Source organism: Lampetra fluviatilis, chromosome 9 (assembly GCF_964198595.1).
Source record: "Lampetra fluviatilis chromosome 9, kcLamFluv1.1, whole genome shotgun sequence".
Classification (NCBI taxonomy): Eukaryota; Metazoa; Chordata; class Hyperoartia; order Petromyzontiformes; family Petromyzontidae; genus Lampetra; species Lampetra fluviatilis.
In genome coordinates this window covers 114730-133788 of record NC_136283.1, presented here as the reverse complement: position 1 = coordinate 133788, position 19059 = coordinate 114730, and the positions used below count along the sequence as shown (strand labels likewise).

Genomic DNA, 19059 nt, shown 5'->3' with positions numbered 1-19059 from the left:
TGGCACAACATGGCGGACAGGGTCCGATTAAGCCGTTCCACCATACCATCCGTTTGTGGGTGGTAGGGAGATGTCCGTATTTTTTTGTACCCAGCGCCGCACACACCTCCCCCAACAGTTTGGAGGAAAAATTCCGGCCTTGGTCTGTAAGGAGCCTCTCCGGCGCCCCTTTGTTCATAACATACCCAAAAAGAAAGGCGTCCGTGATAGACGCCGCTGACTGGTCAGGCAAAGGCCAGGCCACCGGCCAGCGGGAGAGGTACTCCACCCCTACCAGCAAATATTTATTTCCCCTAGCGGATGGCGGAAAGGGTCCAAAAATATCTAACGCCACCAACTCATTAACTCGAGACACCTGGATGGATTGTATCGGCGGTACATATGGATGTTTAGGCGGCTTACGGTGGGCACAATCGGGACACGCGCGAACGTGCCCGACGACATCCGTCGTCATGCCGTGCCAATAGTAGTCTCGCTGCAGCGTCAATAGCGTCTTCTGCACCCCCAGATGTAAAAGCGTGTCACAATGCAGAGTCCTAATCAATTCGTACCGCAATGATGCCGGTACAACCAGACGCCAGCGTTCCTGCATCCCTTCCCTCCACATCAGCAAGCCATCACGGAGAGCGGTTTCCAGCACGCCGCCCGCACAGAGTCGCCCACTCCCCTTGACAGGCCGCTTACGTAACGTTCCCAAGGAATCATCCAACATCTGTTCCCGAATCCACACAGACCTCGGGAGATGTAGAATGCCATCAGCCGGTCCCCCATCAGCCGGCCCCGGCTCAAGTGGAGCTTACGGCACTTCGACTGCCAGCGCGACAGGCGGAGGGGGTGCTGAATCGGGCCACACCTATGCGTCCCCGACGCACATGCGCAAGGGGATCGCTGCGGCAGCCTGGAAAGTGCGTCCGCATTAGCGTGACGCACTCCCTTCCGATGGTGAATTTGGAAGGAAAATTCTTGCAGCGTGTCCAACCATCGCGCCAGCTGGCCGGATGGTTGGTCCATTTTAAGAGCATACTGCAAGGCCGCATGATCCGTGCGAACAATAAACGAACGACCGTACAGATACGGTCGAAATTGGCGGAGAAAAAAAACAATAGCCATAAGTTCCCTGCGAGTGACACAGTAGCGGGTTTCAGCGGGAGACAAAACCCGGCTACCATACGCGACCACGCATTCTACACCATCTTTGGACTGAGATAACACCGCCCCAATACCCGTGTCACTCGCGTCCGTATCCAGAATGAAGGGATGCACAAAATACGGATAATCCAACGTCGGTGCCGTAGCCAATAGATCGCGTAGGCCTCGAAACGCCGCCTCCTCCGGGGGTCCCCAAGCAAACTTGTGTCCTTTACCCATCAGGAGATGCAAAGGCCTTGCGATCGTAGCAAAATTTGGAACAAACCTCCGATAATATGAGGCGAACCCCAAAAACCGACGCACATCCCCCACCGTGGCAGGGGTTGGCCAGTCACGGACGCACGCAGTTTTGTCCGGATCCGTGGCCACCCCGTCCGCACTGACGATGTGGCCCAAATAACGTACGGAGTGTTGCAGCAGGTGACATTTCTTGGGCTTAAATTTCAAATTAGCAGAACGCATCCTGGTGAACACGGCCTCCAACCGCGATAAATGCTCGTCAAATGTGCGGCTGAAAATGATAATATCGTCCAAATATATAAGACATGTCTCCCACTGCAACCCCGTTAACACCAACTCCATCAACCTCTGAAAAGTGGCAGGGGCCGCATTCAGCCCCATCGCAAGACAGTTAAATTGAAATAACCCCTGCGGCGTACGGAAAGCAGTCTTTTCCCGCGAGGACTCGTCGAGGGGAAGCTGCCAGAAGCCCGAAGAGAGATCTAGCGTTGAAAAGAACTTCGCCCCCAACAAGGCATCGAGAGAGTCGTCCATACGCGGCAGGGGATACGCATCTGCCACCGACACCTTATTTAATTTACGAAAGTCTACACAAAATCGCAATTTGCCATCTTTTTTCTTGACCAAAACAACAGGTGCGCCCCATGGGCTGTTAGACGGAGATATTATGTCCGCAGCCAACATGTCATCCACTGCCCCTCGAACATGCTCTCGCTCAGCCGGACTCATCCGATGCGAGTTCAACCGAATAGGGGCAGCGTCCCCTGTGTCAATATGATGGTAAAGCAACGAGGTGCGTCCTAAGTCCAAATCATCGGAACTAAACACATCAGAATAGCTCGATAACAATTTACGAATCGCACAACGCTGTTCCCCAGAAAGAGCTGAATTCTCCCCACACAATTCAGCAATCCAGCGGTCATCCACAGCTCCGGGCCCCGAAACACCTCCAACAACCCCCCGGCCGGACAGATCATCATGAGCTGTAAACGCAGTAGTGGCATGTGCCACAACGGTACCCGCCGGCACACACACGCTTTCGGCACTCGTGTTAAGCACCTGCAAAAACGGCTGCTGGTTTGGCCTAACAATAGTTTGTGCCCCAACGAGCGCCGATCCACCCGTGATGGTGGCGGACGGTGACAACAAAACCCCAATCGCTCCTTGACGACCAGGTACAGGCTTCCGATAACGCAAAGGAATGAGAATCTGTGAGCCAGGTGGAATATCCACAGACACTTCGGACAACGCATGCACCTGGGCGACAGGAGCAGGTCGCCCCCAGGGCGACGGCAAAAAGGCAATTTTACGGCCTTCCGGTAATTGAATGCAGTTCTCATTGATTCTAATTAAAATGGGCATTTTGGCCAGAAAATCGGTCCCTAATAAACAAGGAACCGCAAGAGACCTCGAAATTAACACAATACCCGAGGCCGACACTCCCCCGATAGCAATTGTAGCGTACACCTGGCCCACAATGCCCATGCTACCCCCGTTCGCGGCGACGCAGGAAGCATAAGCCGGACTCACGGCCCCTGGTGGGATGTTCAAGAGATGGAATATTACATCCGAAATAATGGTCGCGGACACTCCGGAATCTACCAAAATCCGTACGTCCACCCCTTGTATCGACCCAGGTACGGTGGACGAACCGGTAGCGGCCGCGACGACCCGCCGAGCCAACTTACGCCACTGCTTTACCGAACGACAAGGCACAGTCAATGGTCTCCCGTTATTAAAAACACCCGGATCGCATGACAACGGTGATGAGTGAGGTGTCAAGCCTTGCCGGGTGTCTAGTGCGCACCGACTTGCCTGTGCTGGCGAATCCTTCCTTGGAGCGGCCGCTGTCGAGGCCTCCTGCTGGGGCGGACCCGGGACGCGGGCCCAGCAGTCCCTGGCATAATGGCCCTTATGCCCGCAGCGAAAGCAGTCGATGTTGTTGCGCCTTGCTGCGGGCGCCCCGTCCCGACGCGGCCGTGTCGGCGGCGCAGCCCGCGGCTCCGGCCACGGAGCAGCGGCAGCCGACAGCTCCTGCGGGCTCCTGTCGTCCGGCACATAAACCGCATTCTTGGGGTCCCAACCAACGGCTCCCCCTTCGACGATGGGCCCACCCGTCCACGCCGTAACCTGCTTCCACCGGCGCAGGTTGAACTGGGCGTCCAGACACTTAGCCGCAGCCCGGGATGTGAGCTTCTCGTGACCGCACACCGGCATGGGAATGCCGAGATCCCGGGACAACTCCAACATCTTCCCAAGGATGAGAGGTTCCAACAGGTCAGGCTCCATCTCCGGGTATGCGGCCATTGCCAGCTCCAGTACCGCGCCCCTATACACCACCGGAGACTCCTCGGGTGCGCGTTGTCGTTGTGCAAACCGGCGATGAGCGTCATCCGGCGGCTCGTAAGCATCAGCCATTTCGTCGAACACACCACGCAATGTTTTCTTCTTCGCGGCTTTTATAGAGCGAAAGAATCTAACGGACTCATCATCAAGGAGAGTTGGAAGAACTTCTAATGCCTCGGCGTCAGTCCACCCCGCCGAGCGCACCGCTGTCAAAAATCTGCAGGCGAACGCACTCCAATCGCCCCCGATGGAGAATTCCTTGACAGTCGTTAGGTGACGACTGCGACGCCTTGGCGCGTTCCCTCCAGCCGCTGACTCTTCCGGTGGCATGTTCAACATGGCGTCGCAGCGTGGTGTCGACAAGATGGCGGCCTTCCATCGCGGAGGGCCCAAAATGGCGGCTTCCCGCCTTCCGTCGTGCGCCACGCCCAAGATGGCGTCTTCATGCCGCGTGGCTGATGGCGTCGACATTGAAGACAACCGGGGCTCCTGCGGACCACCAACATCGCCTTCCGACGCCGTCCTCGGCGTAACAAGCGCACACAACTGTGCAAGCACGTTCTTGAGAGTCTCAAGTTGCTCCGCCATCTGACTCCATCTCAAATCCGCGTCCTTTGGTGCAGACTGGTCCGCCGACGCGGCGACATCTTGGACCCCTGGACCCGCACTCGTTCCAGCACGGATCTCCTCCTCTGCCAGAGTCGGATCCACCGCAGGAGGAAGGTCATCGTCGTCGGAAGATGAAGCCGATGCCGGAGACGGAATATTATTTTTTCTCAATTGTTTAGCCATACCGTTACACTTTGACACCAGTGTAATAAAAGACTCGGACGCTTCTCTCTGTCCTGTGTCCTTTATTTGGGTTCGATCTCTTTTCCCTCACGGTACTCCCCTATATACTCTCCACCCTGCAGCCCCAGGCTGCTGTCGCTCACATAGCCCACACTCTGCAGCCCCAGGCTGCTGTCGCTCACGTAGCCCAACTTCCTCCTAGCAGCCCCGCCGCTGTCACGTCGTGCAGACCCCTGCTGCCGACTCCTCCCTTGCAGACCCACTGCTCTCTGCAGCCTCCTCGCTGCTCCTCCTGCCCCAGGGTCGGTCACCGTTGGCCGACGGTGCCGATCCTCCTGGCTTGGGTGTGTGGCGACCTCGCCACTCTCTCTCACCCTTCGCCCTGCGTGGCCTCTCACTTCTCCCAGTCCCCGATCACTCCCGACTGCTTCCGGTTACCCCCCTTATAGACCCTTACCCTCTCCCCCACGTGACGTAACTTCTCCCCCCATGACGTCACTTCCGGAAGGTCGTTTACGCCCGCATTACACATGTAAGGAAGCACCTACTACACACATACATATAAACAAAAGCACACACAATTATAGTAAAAGACAAACATCTCCCTTTATTAATAACATCACTTGTATAACACTTCCGCGATTTCTCGCCACTAAAAGTGGTGTCACTTGGTATTGGGTGACAACACAATTGTTAACACAGACATTTTTAAGCAGTACACAATTTGAATCGTCCGAAAGTTGAAAATTACAATAAATATTAAAATTTGCCATTGAAAATCGAAATCTCTGAAATTATTATATCCACAACTCATCCCTAGAATGTACACACATGCATAGACAAATATCCCTTGAAGTTAGTCTTTAACAAGCTGTGAGGGCAAGTGCTGTTAGCGAGCACTTATGACACATAAGGGGATGGTGTGGCCAACACCATGCTCGGTGGTCTTTGTAGCACAATAGGCTAATCACTGCACCACCGTTCCTACACACACACCCAAACACAAATTGATACATGTTTTCCTGCACACAACAAACACACATGGTAAACACTGCACTGTACAAAGTGGCATCAGTGTCCTTCCATTCGCAAATTTGACAAACGACAATGAACACAAACGTGTCTGGGTATCCATGGATTAAGCAACCAACACACAACCTATTGCACAAACACACGCGTTATCTCTGCAGAACACATGCACACCATAATTATAATTAAAATACCATATTAACAAAACAAACCCGCCATCATTTGCTCTGTGCTTTCAAGTACAACCCATTAAACAATTTGCTTTATGCAGGATAGCAAAGCAAACAATATAGTTTGTGGCAAAGTTGTCATAGATATTTATTACAAATTTTAGCAACTTCCATTTTAAAAGAGGGTGCTGTTTTTTTTTTGGACCAATCACATACTTTCAGTGTGATAAGCTCATGAATTTGCTAAAACATTGCAATGATGAGTTGCTGGGAGGTGGACCTCAAGGTAGGAGTATGGGTAGGATTATTACACCGCTGAGCTTATCATCCCCCTTCAACCGCAAACACTCCGTGCTTCTATCTGCCGTTAAACGGCACCAATTTTCCGTTGTTTACTTTTTACCTTTTGAGTAACATTGCCCATTCCAAATACATGTGGCCATGCCAAAGATGCATTCTCAAAAGGACATGTCTCGTGCCGCTATATCGGCGGAAACAATGATCTTACAGATAAGCTTCTGCTCACTGAAATGCAATAACACATGTGTGTATGTGGAGTATTTCATTAAATGTGCATGCGCACACATACACAAAGATAGAGGCAATGTTCCTTTGGTTAGGGTTCGACTGTTGGGGAAAACGCTGTGAGTATGGGTTTAACAATTATGCTCCCACTTCCATTGCAATTAAATCATAAGTTACGATCCCATTAGATAATCGTTTATTTTTTTGCATAGTGATGGCCATAGCAGCCTTTCGTGGCTGAGGAAGGTTATGTGATTCTAATTACATCCAACATATGAATAGAAAGCAATCTGATTCCCACACATCTGAATTGATGTATGTATCGCAAGCTAGAAACATTGATGCACAAAGGAGTGGGAGTGACTAGGATCATGCCCATCGCCTTCGTCTCCCCCCTAGTGCGGATGTTTACGAACCGCACCAGGTACCCATATAAGTCTGAGTTGACCGAGTGGAAACCCAGGACTTGTTCTGGTAACACTCACCACTAATGTTATCCATGGCTGGGAATCGAACCCAAGTAATCAGGTTTGTAGCACCACACACTAGCCACTGCCTCACCGTTCTCCACACAGTCACAAAACAACTACACAATATGGTTAGCTTTGGAAGACGTACACATACATTTATTATTTTCCAAAGCCAAATGTGACCGCAACAATTTCATAGCATTGGTAGCAAATATCTTCTCAGTGTGCCCTCCATTAATCCTCATGAGTAGCGATGATTGCATGTGGATTTTTTTTTGTATAGCACACGAAGGTTCTCTCGTGAATTTCTTGCTCAGCAGCAGCTCTCAGGATCCGAGGTGTTGGGTGAGAGCAGAGTTTCTCGACTCCAGTCCTTGTGGCTCTTCACACCACAGCTCTCCGTGATTACCAACCATCAGACAGATGTCGTCGTGCACAATAGCTTAATTTGCTTGTGAATAGAATAGATTGGTAATCATGAAGATGTGGATCATGGGGCGTTGCAAATATTGCAATTGAGAATCACTGGGTTAGATTCTAACCCTTACAAAATCAAAGAATATCTTACTGTGTGCGACTGTGGCTGCAAACACGAAAGCATGAACCAAAGCATGTAGTTCGCACTGCTTTGAATATAAATATGAAGGGATGGTGGGTGCTTGAATGAGTGGGTGAGTGAGTGAGTGGGTGGTGAGTGAGTGGTTGAGTGAGTAAGTTAGTAATTGAGTTAGTGGTTGAGAGAGTGAGTGAATGAACGAGTAGAAGAATCAGTGGGTGGGTAAGTGGGTGTGTCTGCAATTCACGAACTCCCACACAAAGCAACTAAATGGCTAAATTACTCAGAACTGAATCTCTATTAGTTGCTCTTCATTGACCGTATAAAATAATGATCCCTGGGCTAAAGAAAAAACAACAGAACAGCTTGGCATCCTGTCAGAGTAAAAATATTTCCTCCTCCAATGAGCATTGAGGAATTGGTGCTCTTCTTCTTCTTACAGCCCTGAACCAGAGTCGATATTCCACATTCCCATGGCGTTGGGCGAGTCTCTCCATAGAACAACCACTGTTCAGTTCCCCACAAAGTGGTATTGATTTTATTATCCCTAGAGAGATGATGGGCTGAGTCACCACCCCAACTCGGGTTTAAACTCGCAATCTTCTAATTGTGTGACAATCATTCTACCATCATATATAATTATATAAATACGTCATATATGTATTGGCGTGTGAAAGCATTTAACATTTTAAATTAAAATAATTACACCTAGGCTATTTGTCCTGGGCATGCTGACACAATTCTGAAGTTCTAGAAATAAAAAAAGTATTTCAGGTCATGACCAGCAATGCCAAAATATCGATCTCGTGGCATCACTCGGGCATCTGACTGCAATATTCAACTCTTGTTTTCTCAGTAACAAAGCTTCAAACTCACATGGGATGGGCTGGATGCATGGCTTCGCAGTTGGTAGCTCGTGACATATCTGCTAGGTGGGGCTGTTGTGAGTGACCTTGGAAAATATGGGGTTCTAATGAATAAAAACTTCGTCACGTGATTGGCCTTCCCGTGAAAGTGATATAACTGTCTTATCTACCAACGGTAGGCATTTATAAACAATACGAAACAAAACAACAAAGCACTCAAATGTTGTCCGCATGACCCTCAAGTCCACACTACACAACCCCTTTGACACTGCCAAAAGCCGAGAGCATGTAGGCCGTGACCTGCTATACAGTGAGGGAAAAAAGTATTTGATCCCCTGCTGATTTTGTACGTTTGCCCACTGACAAAGAAATGATCAGTCTATAATTTTAATGGTAGGTTAATTTGAACAGTGAGAGACAGAATAACAACAACAAAATCCAGAAAAACGCATGTAAAAATGTTATAAATTGATTTGCATTTTAATGAGGGAAATAAGTATTTGACCCCTCTGCAAAACATGACTTAGTACTTGGTGGCAAAACCCTTGTTGGCAATCACAGAGGTCAGACGTGTCTTGTAGTTGGCCACTAGGTTTGAACACATCTCAGGAGGGAATTTGTCTCACTCCTCTTTGCAGATCTTCTCCAAGTAATTAAGGTTTCGAGGCTGACATTTGGTAACTTGAACCTTCAGCTCCCTCCACAGATTTGCTATGGGATTAAGGTCTGGAGACTGGCTAGGCCACTCCAGGACCTTAATGTGTTTCTTCTTGAGCCACTCCTTTGTTGCCTTGGCCATGTGTTTTGGGTCATTGTCATGCTGGAATACCCATCCACGACCCATTTTCAATGCCCTGGCTGAGGAAAGGAGGTTCTCACCCAAGATTTGACGGTACATGGCCCCGTCCATCGTCCCTTTGATGCGGTGAAGTTGTCTTGTCCCCTTAGCAGAAAAACACCCCCAAAGCATAATGTTTCCACCTCCATGTTTGACGGTGGGGATGGTGTTCCTGGGATCATAGGCAGCATTCCTCCTCCTCCAAACACGGCGAGTTGAGTTGATGCCAAAGAGCTCCATTTTGGTCTCATCTGACCACAACACTTTCACCCAGTTGTCCTCTGAATCATTCAGATGTTCATTGGCAAACTTCAGACGGGCATATATATGTGCTTTCTTGAGCAGGGGGACCTTGCGGGCACTGCAGGATTTCAGTCCTTCACGGCGTAGTGTGTTACCAACTGTTTTATTGGTGACTATGGTCCCAGCTGCCTTGAGATCATTGAAAAGATCCTCCAGTGTAGTTCTGGGCTGATTCCTCACCGTTCTCATGATCATTGCAACTCCACGAGGTGAGATCTTGCATGGAGCCCCAGGCCGAGGGAGATTGACAGTTCTTTTGTGTTTCTTCCATTTGCGAATAATCGCACCAACTGTTGTCACCTTCTCATCAAGCTGCTTGGCGATGGTCTTGTAGCCCATTCCAGCCTTGTGTAGGTCTACAATCTTGTCCCTGACATCCTTGGAGAGCTCTTTGGTCTTGGCCATGATGGAGAGTTTGAAATCTGATTGATTGCTTCTGAGAGCAGGTGTCTTTTGTACAGGTAAGAAACTGAGATTAGGAGCACTTTCTTTAAAAGTGTGCTCCTAGTCTCAGCTCATTACCTGTATAAAAGACACCTGGGAGCCAGAAATCTTTCTGATTGAGAGGGGGTCAAATACTTATTTCCCTCATTAAAATGCAAATCAATTTATAACATTTTTGACATGCGTTTTTCTGGATTTTGTTGTTGTTATTCTGTCTCTCACTGTTCAAATAAACCTGCCATTAAGATTATAGACTGATCATTTCTTTGTCAGTGGGCAAACGTACAAAATCAGCAGGGGATCAAATACTTTTTTCCCTTACTGTATTTGCACAGTGCAACCTAGCGTTGTGATATAATAATTGGTTTTACCCTTTCTGGCAATAAAACAGGTGTTAAGATGTTAAGACACCAAACAAAAACCTTTTGCAAGGAATTATGTCTGCATTAACTACACGTACTTGTGGTTAACATGCAAACAAAACATACTCCGATAATCTCTGCATTGTCTTTGAAACTGATTGGTCCACACCAGAGACAGCTTTTTTTAGAGCCTAGTCTCAAAGTATTAGACCAGACGAAGCCAAAAGGCTTTCTCGTCTGCTCTGGTCTAACATCTTAACACCTGTATTATTCTTCTAGATTTGAGGTTTTCGTGACTGCAAGGATTCATACTCCTTGGTTGTTTCGGTAAAGTCAAGTAGGTGAAAATAAAATTAAAAAATAACTCAATCACGACGTTACGGAGGCAACACAAGCTTCCGTCATCAGGTGGGACAACCATAGCAAAAGAGCCTGTATTATTTTGCCAGAAAGGGTCAACTCTATTCTTTTAATTTGATACTGAAAAGAAAGGTCCCATATTCTAGCGTTGTGACATAGTCGTTACAGTCATAGGCGCCTTTTTCACCGCCTTGAATGGGTCTCAAACGGCGTGGCTAAGATGTGAAGCGAATCGCAACGAATGAAGAAGGGAAATCTCTCTCTCAGACGCCTTCACATCCAACTAGAGACCTCCCCGAGGCACAAATCCGACTGTGTTGCAGCGGTTTCTAATATGAACAACTTAAAATGTTATCTTCTTTTGGTAATTCACGTTTGTTTATTTTTTTTAAACAACAAAACAATTTATAGAAAAGTATTTTTATTCCAAAAATAATTTCTCATCTCTAGGTGCTTAGTGGGGCAGCGCCCCAACGCCCCTCGCAGACGAACAGCGCCTGCAGCTTAGGAGTTTAGCTTCAAGCAAGACGCCTTGTTTCTAATCCATCCCATGTCAAAGCTTGGGGAATCATGACAGGGGTTTTAAATATTTTTTTTGCTCAGCTTTATTCAGTTTCCTGATCTGCTTCTTCTACTCGTGATGGAGATGTTTCCACACTGCTCTGTGGCTACGTACAGTGTGAAAGGAGTTCCACATACCTACATCTTGGGAAGTGGGAGGAGATACATATTACAAGATTTCAAGCATCATCGCTATTGTTGGAAAAATCAAATTATATATAATTGCTTTGATCTAGCGTTTTTAATCTGATGAAAAGCCTCCCCCAGGTTAATCAACAAAATTAGTGATTTTCGGGGTAAAATCATTTTTTCAAAAGTAACAATGTATTGCTTTTTATTTAACACAAATATAACTCTGAACACTTGGCTAGAAAAAGTAGAGGAGACCTCAGGTGGAAACGTTGTAATTATGCTGATTGCCACCTTACAGCGGTGCCAATTTAACAGCTCCAATTAGTTTAAGTGCACACCCAGGAACATGACCAGTATTCGCGTTAGACCAAACATATTCCACGCAGGAAAATCACTGATCTCGTAGAGAGTTTTTAAATTAGTCATAGGAAATGGTTGTATGGCTCTGGGGGCTAGAGGAAGTCGATATTTTTCTTCATGGGATGGCTCGCATGACACAAACCTTCCAGTCGGTCCCACTGACCTCTGTTCTGACCAAACTGTAATCTGCCGAGATCTGGGTGTGAGCCTGGGGAACATTTTTCAGCAGCAGGTACCAGCTTAAGCCACATGCGGTGACAAGAACGGAGGCAGACATTGCGCCTCACTCCCAAGCCACCCTCGCTACTCTGCTTTGCACTGGCAGTAATGCTCACGAGCATGTAATGAAATTTGGGGTGCAGCGGGGGAGGAGGGGCGCAGTTGGCTCCACGTTGTCACATTTGACCTTGACAGAGTTTCGATGCATTATTTGATTCCTGTCAACTAATGACTCGGAGAGACCGGTCCATGCTTTCGTGTTCTCCCGTCTTGATGACCACAACACAGTACTTTTCGGGATTTTGTTCAGAATGCTGCTGTTAGAGTGCTTATGCACACCGTTTTAAGGAACATCACACCTACTATCTTATCTTTGCATGCGCAGACTATAAGACCCTGCTGCTGCTGATAATACAAGGCTCTCGATGGGTTAGCACACCAATATTTGCAGGAACTGATCCATGTTTACACTCCAACGAGGTCCCCGAGATCTTGCGACCACCCTCTGCTAAGGACTCCGAGGTTAAGGCTCTGTTCCTGGTGTGATGGGGCTTTTGCCAGTGCAGCTCCCAGACTGTGGAACAACACTTTGCCTTTCGTAATAAGACAATCAGAGTCGTTACGGCTATTTCAGTTTTTCTTGAAAACTTACTTCTTTAAACTGGCCTTCAGCCCCAAGTTCTGTCGGTTTAGCCTGGTTCTGATTATTTGCTACTTTCCATACATGACATATTGGGATCTGTGGATGAAATGCGCCTTGCAAATGTCTATTATTATGAGGCGCTGTTGGACCATAACTCACCATGCTGGCCGGCACCAGTTCACGAAAGGGGTTTGTGTCCCAGAACCGGTTCAGATACCACTGCTGTTATCTCTGACGAGGAATTAATCGCAGGTGGCCTAGTTCATAGCACAGTGTGCTAAAACTACTGCACCATCGCTACCTCAATTTGAATATGTTATATCTTAGAAATACCATAAGCATATCACATTACTGTAAAGGCCATGTATAATAAATATCGACAGCTGTCCGACGTGAGTATGAAGCTTCATAAACTAAAATTTGAAACTCTTAAAATCAGTCAGGGGCTCCGTCAGTGCCCTGCTAACATCAGCATTCGCAATACAATTTTTCAGTCTGATATTAAAGTGAAATCACGAGAATGCTATCCTGGAACACCTAAAATTACCTTTGGAGTATTTCTTTGCCATTTAAAAATTGTGTCACTCCACAGTAATGGCCATTTAAATATTTTTTTTGAGTTGCATAAGCGTTCCGAGATGCCGTGGCATTTTAAGCTCTCAATAAATGCAAATCTTCATCGTTACTCTTCTTGTAATTAGAGGATGCACGTTAGGAAGGTGGGAGGGTAGTAAAGTAAACCGTAACCACTGCGTGGTGTTTGTTTGCCCGCTGTTGTTTCAGTGCAAGCTGGAGTACCAGGCGTGTGTGACCAGAAAGCAGATGGCGGTGAAGTGTGCCACCTCGTGCCCCTGCCACACGGAGAACAGCACCCCCAGCACAAGCGACAAAGGTAAGGCGGCGTCGTCACCTCCTCCCCACCTCCTCGACCCTAACCAAACGCCTCGACCCCCACCAGACGTCTCCTCACCACCATGCCCCAGCATTGCTCTAACATCTTAATGCCCTGCTTCTCACCACACGTCCAATCACGACTCCTCACCACCCTATTAGTCACTACCGTATACTCCTCACCACACCATCCATCGTGACCCCACCTCATAGCACTTATTCTTCACTACCCAACTTCTCACTACTATACTCACCACCCAACCCCTCAGAACTCTACTCCTCACCACCATAACCTTCATCTCAATATCCCTCACCACCCTGCTTGTCAGCGCGCTCACCTACTGACCGCCTACTAATCACTGCCATACTCGTTACCGCTCTACCCCCCACAACTGAATCCCTCACTAACCTATCCCCTCACCACTCTTATCATCAACACCCTGTCCGTTACCATTGATGACTATCCATTGCTGTGTTTGGCTCTGAGTTGCCTTGATAGGCATTGATGACATCAGACAAGAGCCAGCCTCACACCTGCGCTTCAGCTACTCTATGTGTAGTGACATAGAATAAGTAATGTAGCAGCATAGCGCTGGCTGCTGGCAGGGCAGGAGATCTGCGGCTTACAGCAGCCCTGACGTCAGCAGGCCAGGGGATACACCAGAGGGGATATTTGGGGGAAAGGTTACGGAAGGGGGACAGGGGGAAGCCCCGGGAACCCGCTGGTAGGTTCTAGAGAGGGGGCGTGGCCTAAGTGGAGCGAGGCCACGCCCCTGGGAGCATAAAGGTGGCCCTGAGCGAGAGCTCGGGGCTGTCGTTTCGAGTGGGATCTCCGTCGTGCTGTTGAAGATCATTGCCATCGTCTCTGTCGTCTTCACTCGATATTTCGCTGTTAGACGGTAGTTGGCTGTCTCGGTTCAGCGCCGTCAGTGTTAGACGGTTAGTGTTGTGTATAGGCGAGCAACCCACGTAGAGTTGTGTATAAATGTATAAATGAGCCGTACCAGCTGGTACGGCTATTTTAATACACACAACAGAGTGGAAGGACATGTTCAAAGAGCTAGCATAATGCATAATGTACGTTGCCTTAGTAATCCCCCCCGCCCACGTGGCACAAGAGCGCAGAAGCGTGTTCACCACATCTACGCCTCTATATAAGGAACGAAACAGTTAGACTTCTCCACAAATCTGGCTGTCGCCTGATGAAGCTAGTTGTAATTACTGGCGAAACCTCGTACTCAGATGGTGAATGTTGTGGCTTGGCTCTCCAACATACCGGTGTGCTGTACAATTGACGAATTGGCACGTTCTGTTTACATGACAACCCTTTCTAGTTGGCTGTGTCGGGTGGTGGCGGGTTTAATGACACATTTAGATATTTACGTGGTCTAACCCAAAAAAAAACTCTTTTGTGGTAGGGTGTGTATTGTGCAAAGGGTGCTTGGTTAAATAAAAGAAGTGCCTCCACCTCTTAGCATCTCCGAGTTAAGTCACTACATATGTATCACCGTGACACCACGACCCAATTTCTTGACTTGCAAATCACCCGCGCAGTGTTGTCCAACAGTGAGTCCCTCATTGTTGGACTCACTGCTCTTTGATCAGATTGGAACGAATTTCCATTCTGTCTCTGCTGCTCACGTCAGTGACAGCACCACACAGTACATTATGATGAATCTCATCGCTACCCGTGGTTCCTGGGAATGCCGTGTGTGGTGGGGAGCCAGTGCGCACTGTGTTAATCCATCTTCCAATCCGCCATGGAGGCAGCTCGATGGTCTGAGTGGTCTTTTCTCATTTCGTACATTTTTGTTCACTATTGCCCGTGTGTGACCAAAAGCAGGGCAGTGAGGGGGAAAGCCATTATGTGAGATGAAAGACTCCACTAATCAATGTGATTTCATTCTTGGCGGTCTGATGAATCTATCACTGCACTCCGAGCTGCTGTAAGTCACGGCGGCTCTGAGGTCTCGGTTTGGCATGCGGTTAAATTACAGCCGGCATGCCGAAGTTACAGTGAGCATGCCCGGTTAGTGTTGTGTGATGGAAAGCTGAAATGAGCAAACATGGCCTTATGTGTTGGCACATAGTGGCAAGTAAGGATGACTCATGAAGCAATTAAGTAGCAACGAGGAAAATTACGGTGGACAGAATGCATTGTGAAAAATGTATATTCAGAGGTTACATGAAAGAAATAAAGAGGATGTAATTGAATTCATAACGACTGGACAATTTTAACTTGACTAGACAAATTAAACTTGAGAATAGCAACTTTCATACAGTGCATTTAGGTGTAAGAACAATTTAATAATTGAATTCATGGTTGCCTGGGGTGGGGGACTTATAATAAGGTCAAACAAAAATAACTATTTGATCAGAAATCCCTTGTCGCAAAGTTCATCAGGCAATTGCCTAATGATGCTTTAATGGTTCCATGTCTTTCAAAATGTCACCACCAATTTGTGACTGACCTTGAGTCAAGCCAGATTTACTATGCTCCAAAAACATGGCAAATCCCGCTTTTGGGCCCAACTCATGCACAGCATGCATGACGTTGGGGCGCACGTAAAGGTGTGCGATGTTTGCGTCATAGCCATGGCGGCAGTGCCTCCGCATGCATCACGTGGCCATGATCCGCCTCACATATAGACTTGGAACGAATCGTAGATTGCATCGATTGACTAAAGATTGTAGTCGGCTGCTCTATTGTAATTGATTACTTGGGTCCTTTTAAGAATATTGTGAGCGCCCCCACATGCTGCCTCCTGAAGGCAGGAAACCCCTATTAGCCATGCCCCCAGCGCAACTTGGCTAATGATGCCGATGACATCAACAAAACCCCAAACATCACGTCCCATCCAACGACGCACGTGGCAACAGAGGAACGTTTTTTCCCCAACGAGTAATCAAAATCATTATCGGTAGAGTAATCTATAACTGAAATGATTGGCTATTCCAGCTTAACTCTACCCCTATATTGCACAAAATCCATATTCCCATTATGCACCTGGGCTGCCGTTAGAAACTGCACTGGGGTCCCAAGCACAGCGGCCCAGACGAGGGGGGGTTGATGGTGAGAGTCGAGCGACATGGCCATTGGTTATGATAAACATCGTCAGCCTTTGCTTTTGTTTTATTTCCGTGGCTGTTCTTCTTGTCTGGATGCATGAATCAAGGTGTCGCCACGGGGGTAGTGTATCTCACTCGCCGCACTCTGTGTGTCATGCCACTGAGTAATGATCGTTGCCTTCACTGCAAATCCTGCAGCGACAACAAATGCCCCGGCATGTTGGAGCCATGGATCAAATGTTTATTTAATAATTGTAAAACTCACCATATCCAGTGCCATTATACCCATAGTCATTGTGAGTCATTGCCGATGTTCCTGAGAGTCACTGTCGATGAATACAGTTTTGTTATTTCCATGCTACACGCCACTTCGCTGGTTAATTTTATTCTACTTTTGTCCCACGGGCAGTTGCTCAGTAACTTAACCCTAGGCCCTGAATGAGTGTATTTCCTTTTTGCGAGCTTTAAATATTTCCAGAAACGCACATATTTTATGGTTCTTTTTGCTCTGCCGTTCGACCATTTTTTTATGTTTTGCTTCACTTGTTCGCAAAACCTGTGTCTTGTTTAAATTTAAAGCTGCATATATTATGCCATGCTCGGCTGCCTGTGGTCTCGTCCTCAATGAACAGTGGGTCGCTATCGCTTTCCTTGTATTGTTTTTTATTGATTTACGCTGGCAGATGTGTTACAAATTGGCGGCTTTTGCCTGTTAGTGTTAAATATACGTACTTTTGATCATTTTCTTGTCAGGTTCATGAGCTCTGAAAATGGAAAGGCACGTTAACATCCTGGGTAGATGAAGGGGAAACTTATAGTAGGTTCGAATTAGGTGTACACACACGCAGCTTGGAGGCAACACTATTTATTAAACGGTAAGTAATATAACACTGTACATAAGGTGGTGAGCACCTTCCTCAACTCACTAACACTCTGGAACACGACACAGACTGGACCAGGCAGGCAACGGCCTGCCTGGCCCAGGACGACGACTCGGGACTTGACGACCGATGATGTCTTCACTTTGGAGTACAGTACAACAGCCTTGCTCTGCGTTCACACCACGCTTATATCTGCTTTGGCGTGGCCGGCTCCGCCCAGGCGTGGCTGGCTCTCTCCAGGCCACGCCTCCCTTCCCAGGACACGCCTCACTTCCCCCACCTCTGGGAAGGTCCGGATCCCTCCAGCACGTGACCCCCCAGGCACCCCCTTGGGGCCCCCAGCCCTCGTACGGGCCAACACAGTAGTGACCGTTCTATGTCACTACATCACCCCCCCCTGTATAAACACACAGCCGTCCCCGGCTGTAACACAACTGTGAAACATCGAAAAGGTGTGCCTCCGAACCAGCAACATCAATAAATGACCGGCGACCGATAAGAAATACAATCACGTAATATATACAGAATCGACGAGGGTAAAAGGGAACCGCATAGAAAACGGGGAATTAACAACAAATATACATGAAAACTGGCTAACCCACTTACGCTCCAGCACAGCCCCCCCCCCCCCCCCCCCCCCGCGTTAGAATCACGCATGCAATGACAGTCACCCGTTAGCACCCCCCCCCGCCTTTCCGACGTGGCGTCACAACTAGTAGCACGCGTCGGCCATATCGGGGGGGGAATTTCCATGTTACCACCCCACCGCCTTTCCGACGCGGCATCACAACCAGTAGCACGCGTCGGCCATATCGGGGGGGGAATTTCCATGTTACCACCCCACCGCCTTTCCGACGCGGCGTCACAACCAGTAGCCCACGTCGGCCATATCGGGGGGGGAATTTCCATGTTACCACCCCACCGCCTTTCCGACGCGGCGTCACAACCAGCAGCACGCGTCGGCCATATCGGTGGGATTTTAACCCAGTCTCTCTCCAAGACTTGCATCGCAGCATATAGCTGTACCGACCGAGCTGAGACGACCCATCGTTCACTCACTGCACAACATGCACCCTAACAACTGAGGGATACAGTCTCAACGTAACAGGACAACTCCACCTGAACCTTACGAATCTCCAGCCCACTGTTTCAACGCGCCTCGGAGGGTCTCAACCTCCGAGCCGTCAGGTCAAGCTGTCAGCCATAGCATGACGGGACCACACTCCCTGAGCCATGTGAGCGCACAGCCCACAAGGCTAGACAAGCCACAGAGTGTCTCGATCTCCGGGCTGTCAGGTCAAGCCGTCAAACACAGCATGACGGGACCACACTCTCCGAGCCATGTGAGCGCACAGCCCACTAGGCTAGACAAGCCACGGAGTGTCTCGATCTCCGGGCTGTCAGGTCAAGCCGTCAGCCATTGCATGACGGGACCACACTCTCCGAGCCATGTGAGCACACAGCCCACTAAGCTAGACATGCCACGGAGTGTTTCAATCTCCGGGCTGTCAGGTCAAGCCGTCAGCCATTGCATGACGGGACCACACACTCCGAGCCATGTGAGCGCACAGCGCACTAGGCTAGACATGCCACGGAGTGTTTCAATCTCCGGGCTGTCAGGTCAAGCCGTCAGCCATTGCATGACGGGACCACACTCTCCGAGCCCTGTGAGCGCACAGCCCACTAGGCTAGACATACCACGGAGTGTTTCAATCTCCGGGCTGTCAGGTCAAGCCGTCAGCCATAGCATGACGGGACCACAATGTTCATGTTAGACACGCAACACTCACTGGGCCATCCTGGTCAGGACCTGCGCCCCAAGATAGGTGACAGCCAGCAGCACAATTCCAAAT

The 19059-nt window shown here is 48.7% G+C and overlaps 1 protein-coding gene across 2 annotated transcripts in view; it reads left to right on the top strand.

Annotated features, from left to right (window-relative positions):
* The window catches only part of LOC144934085 (testican-3-like), a 213654-nt gene that overhangs the window by 174367 nt on the left and 20228 nt on the right, over nucleotides 1-19059 (top strand). For both annotated transcript variants that reach the window (XM_078859462.1, XM_078859463.1), the window contains one exon: nucleotides 13149-13257. In XM_078859462.1, the coding sequence (XP_078715588.1) occupies nucleotides 13149-13257 (109 nt within the window). The remainder of the gene's footprint in view (nucleotides 1-13148; nucleotides 13258-19059) is intronic.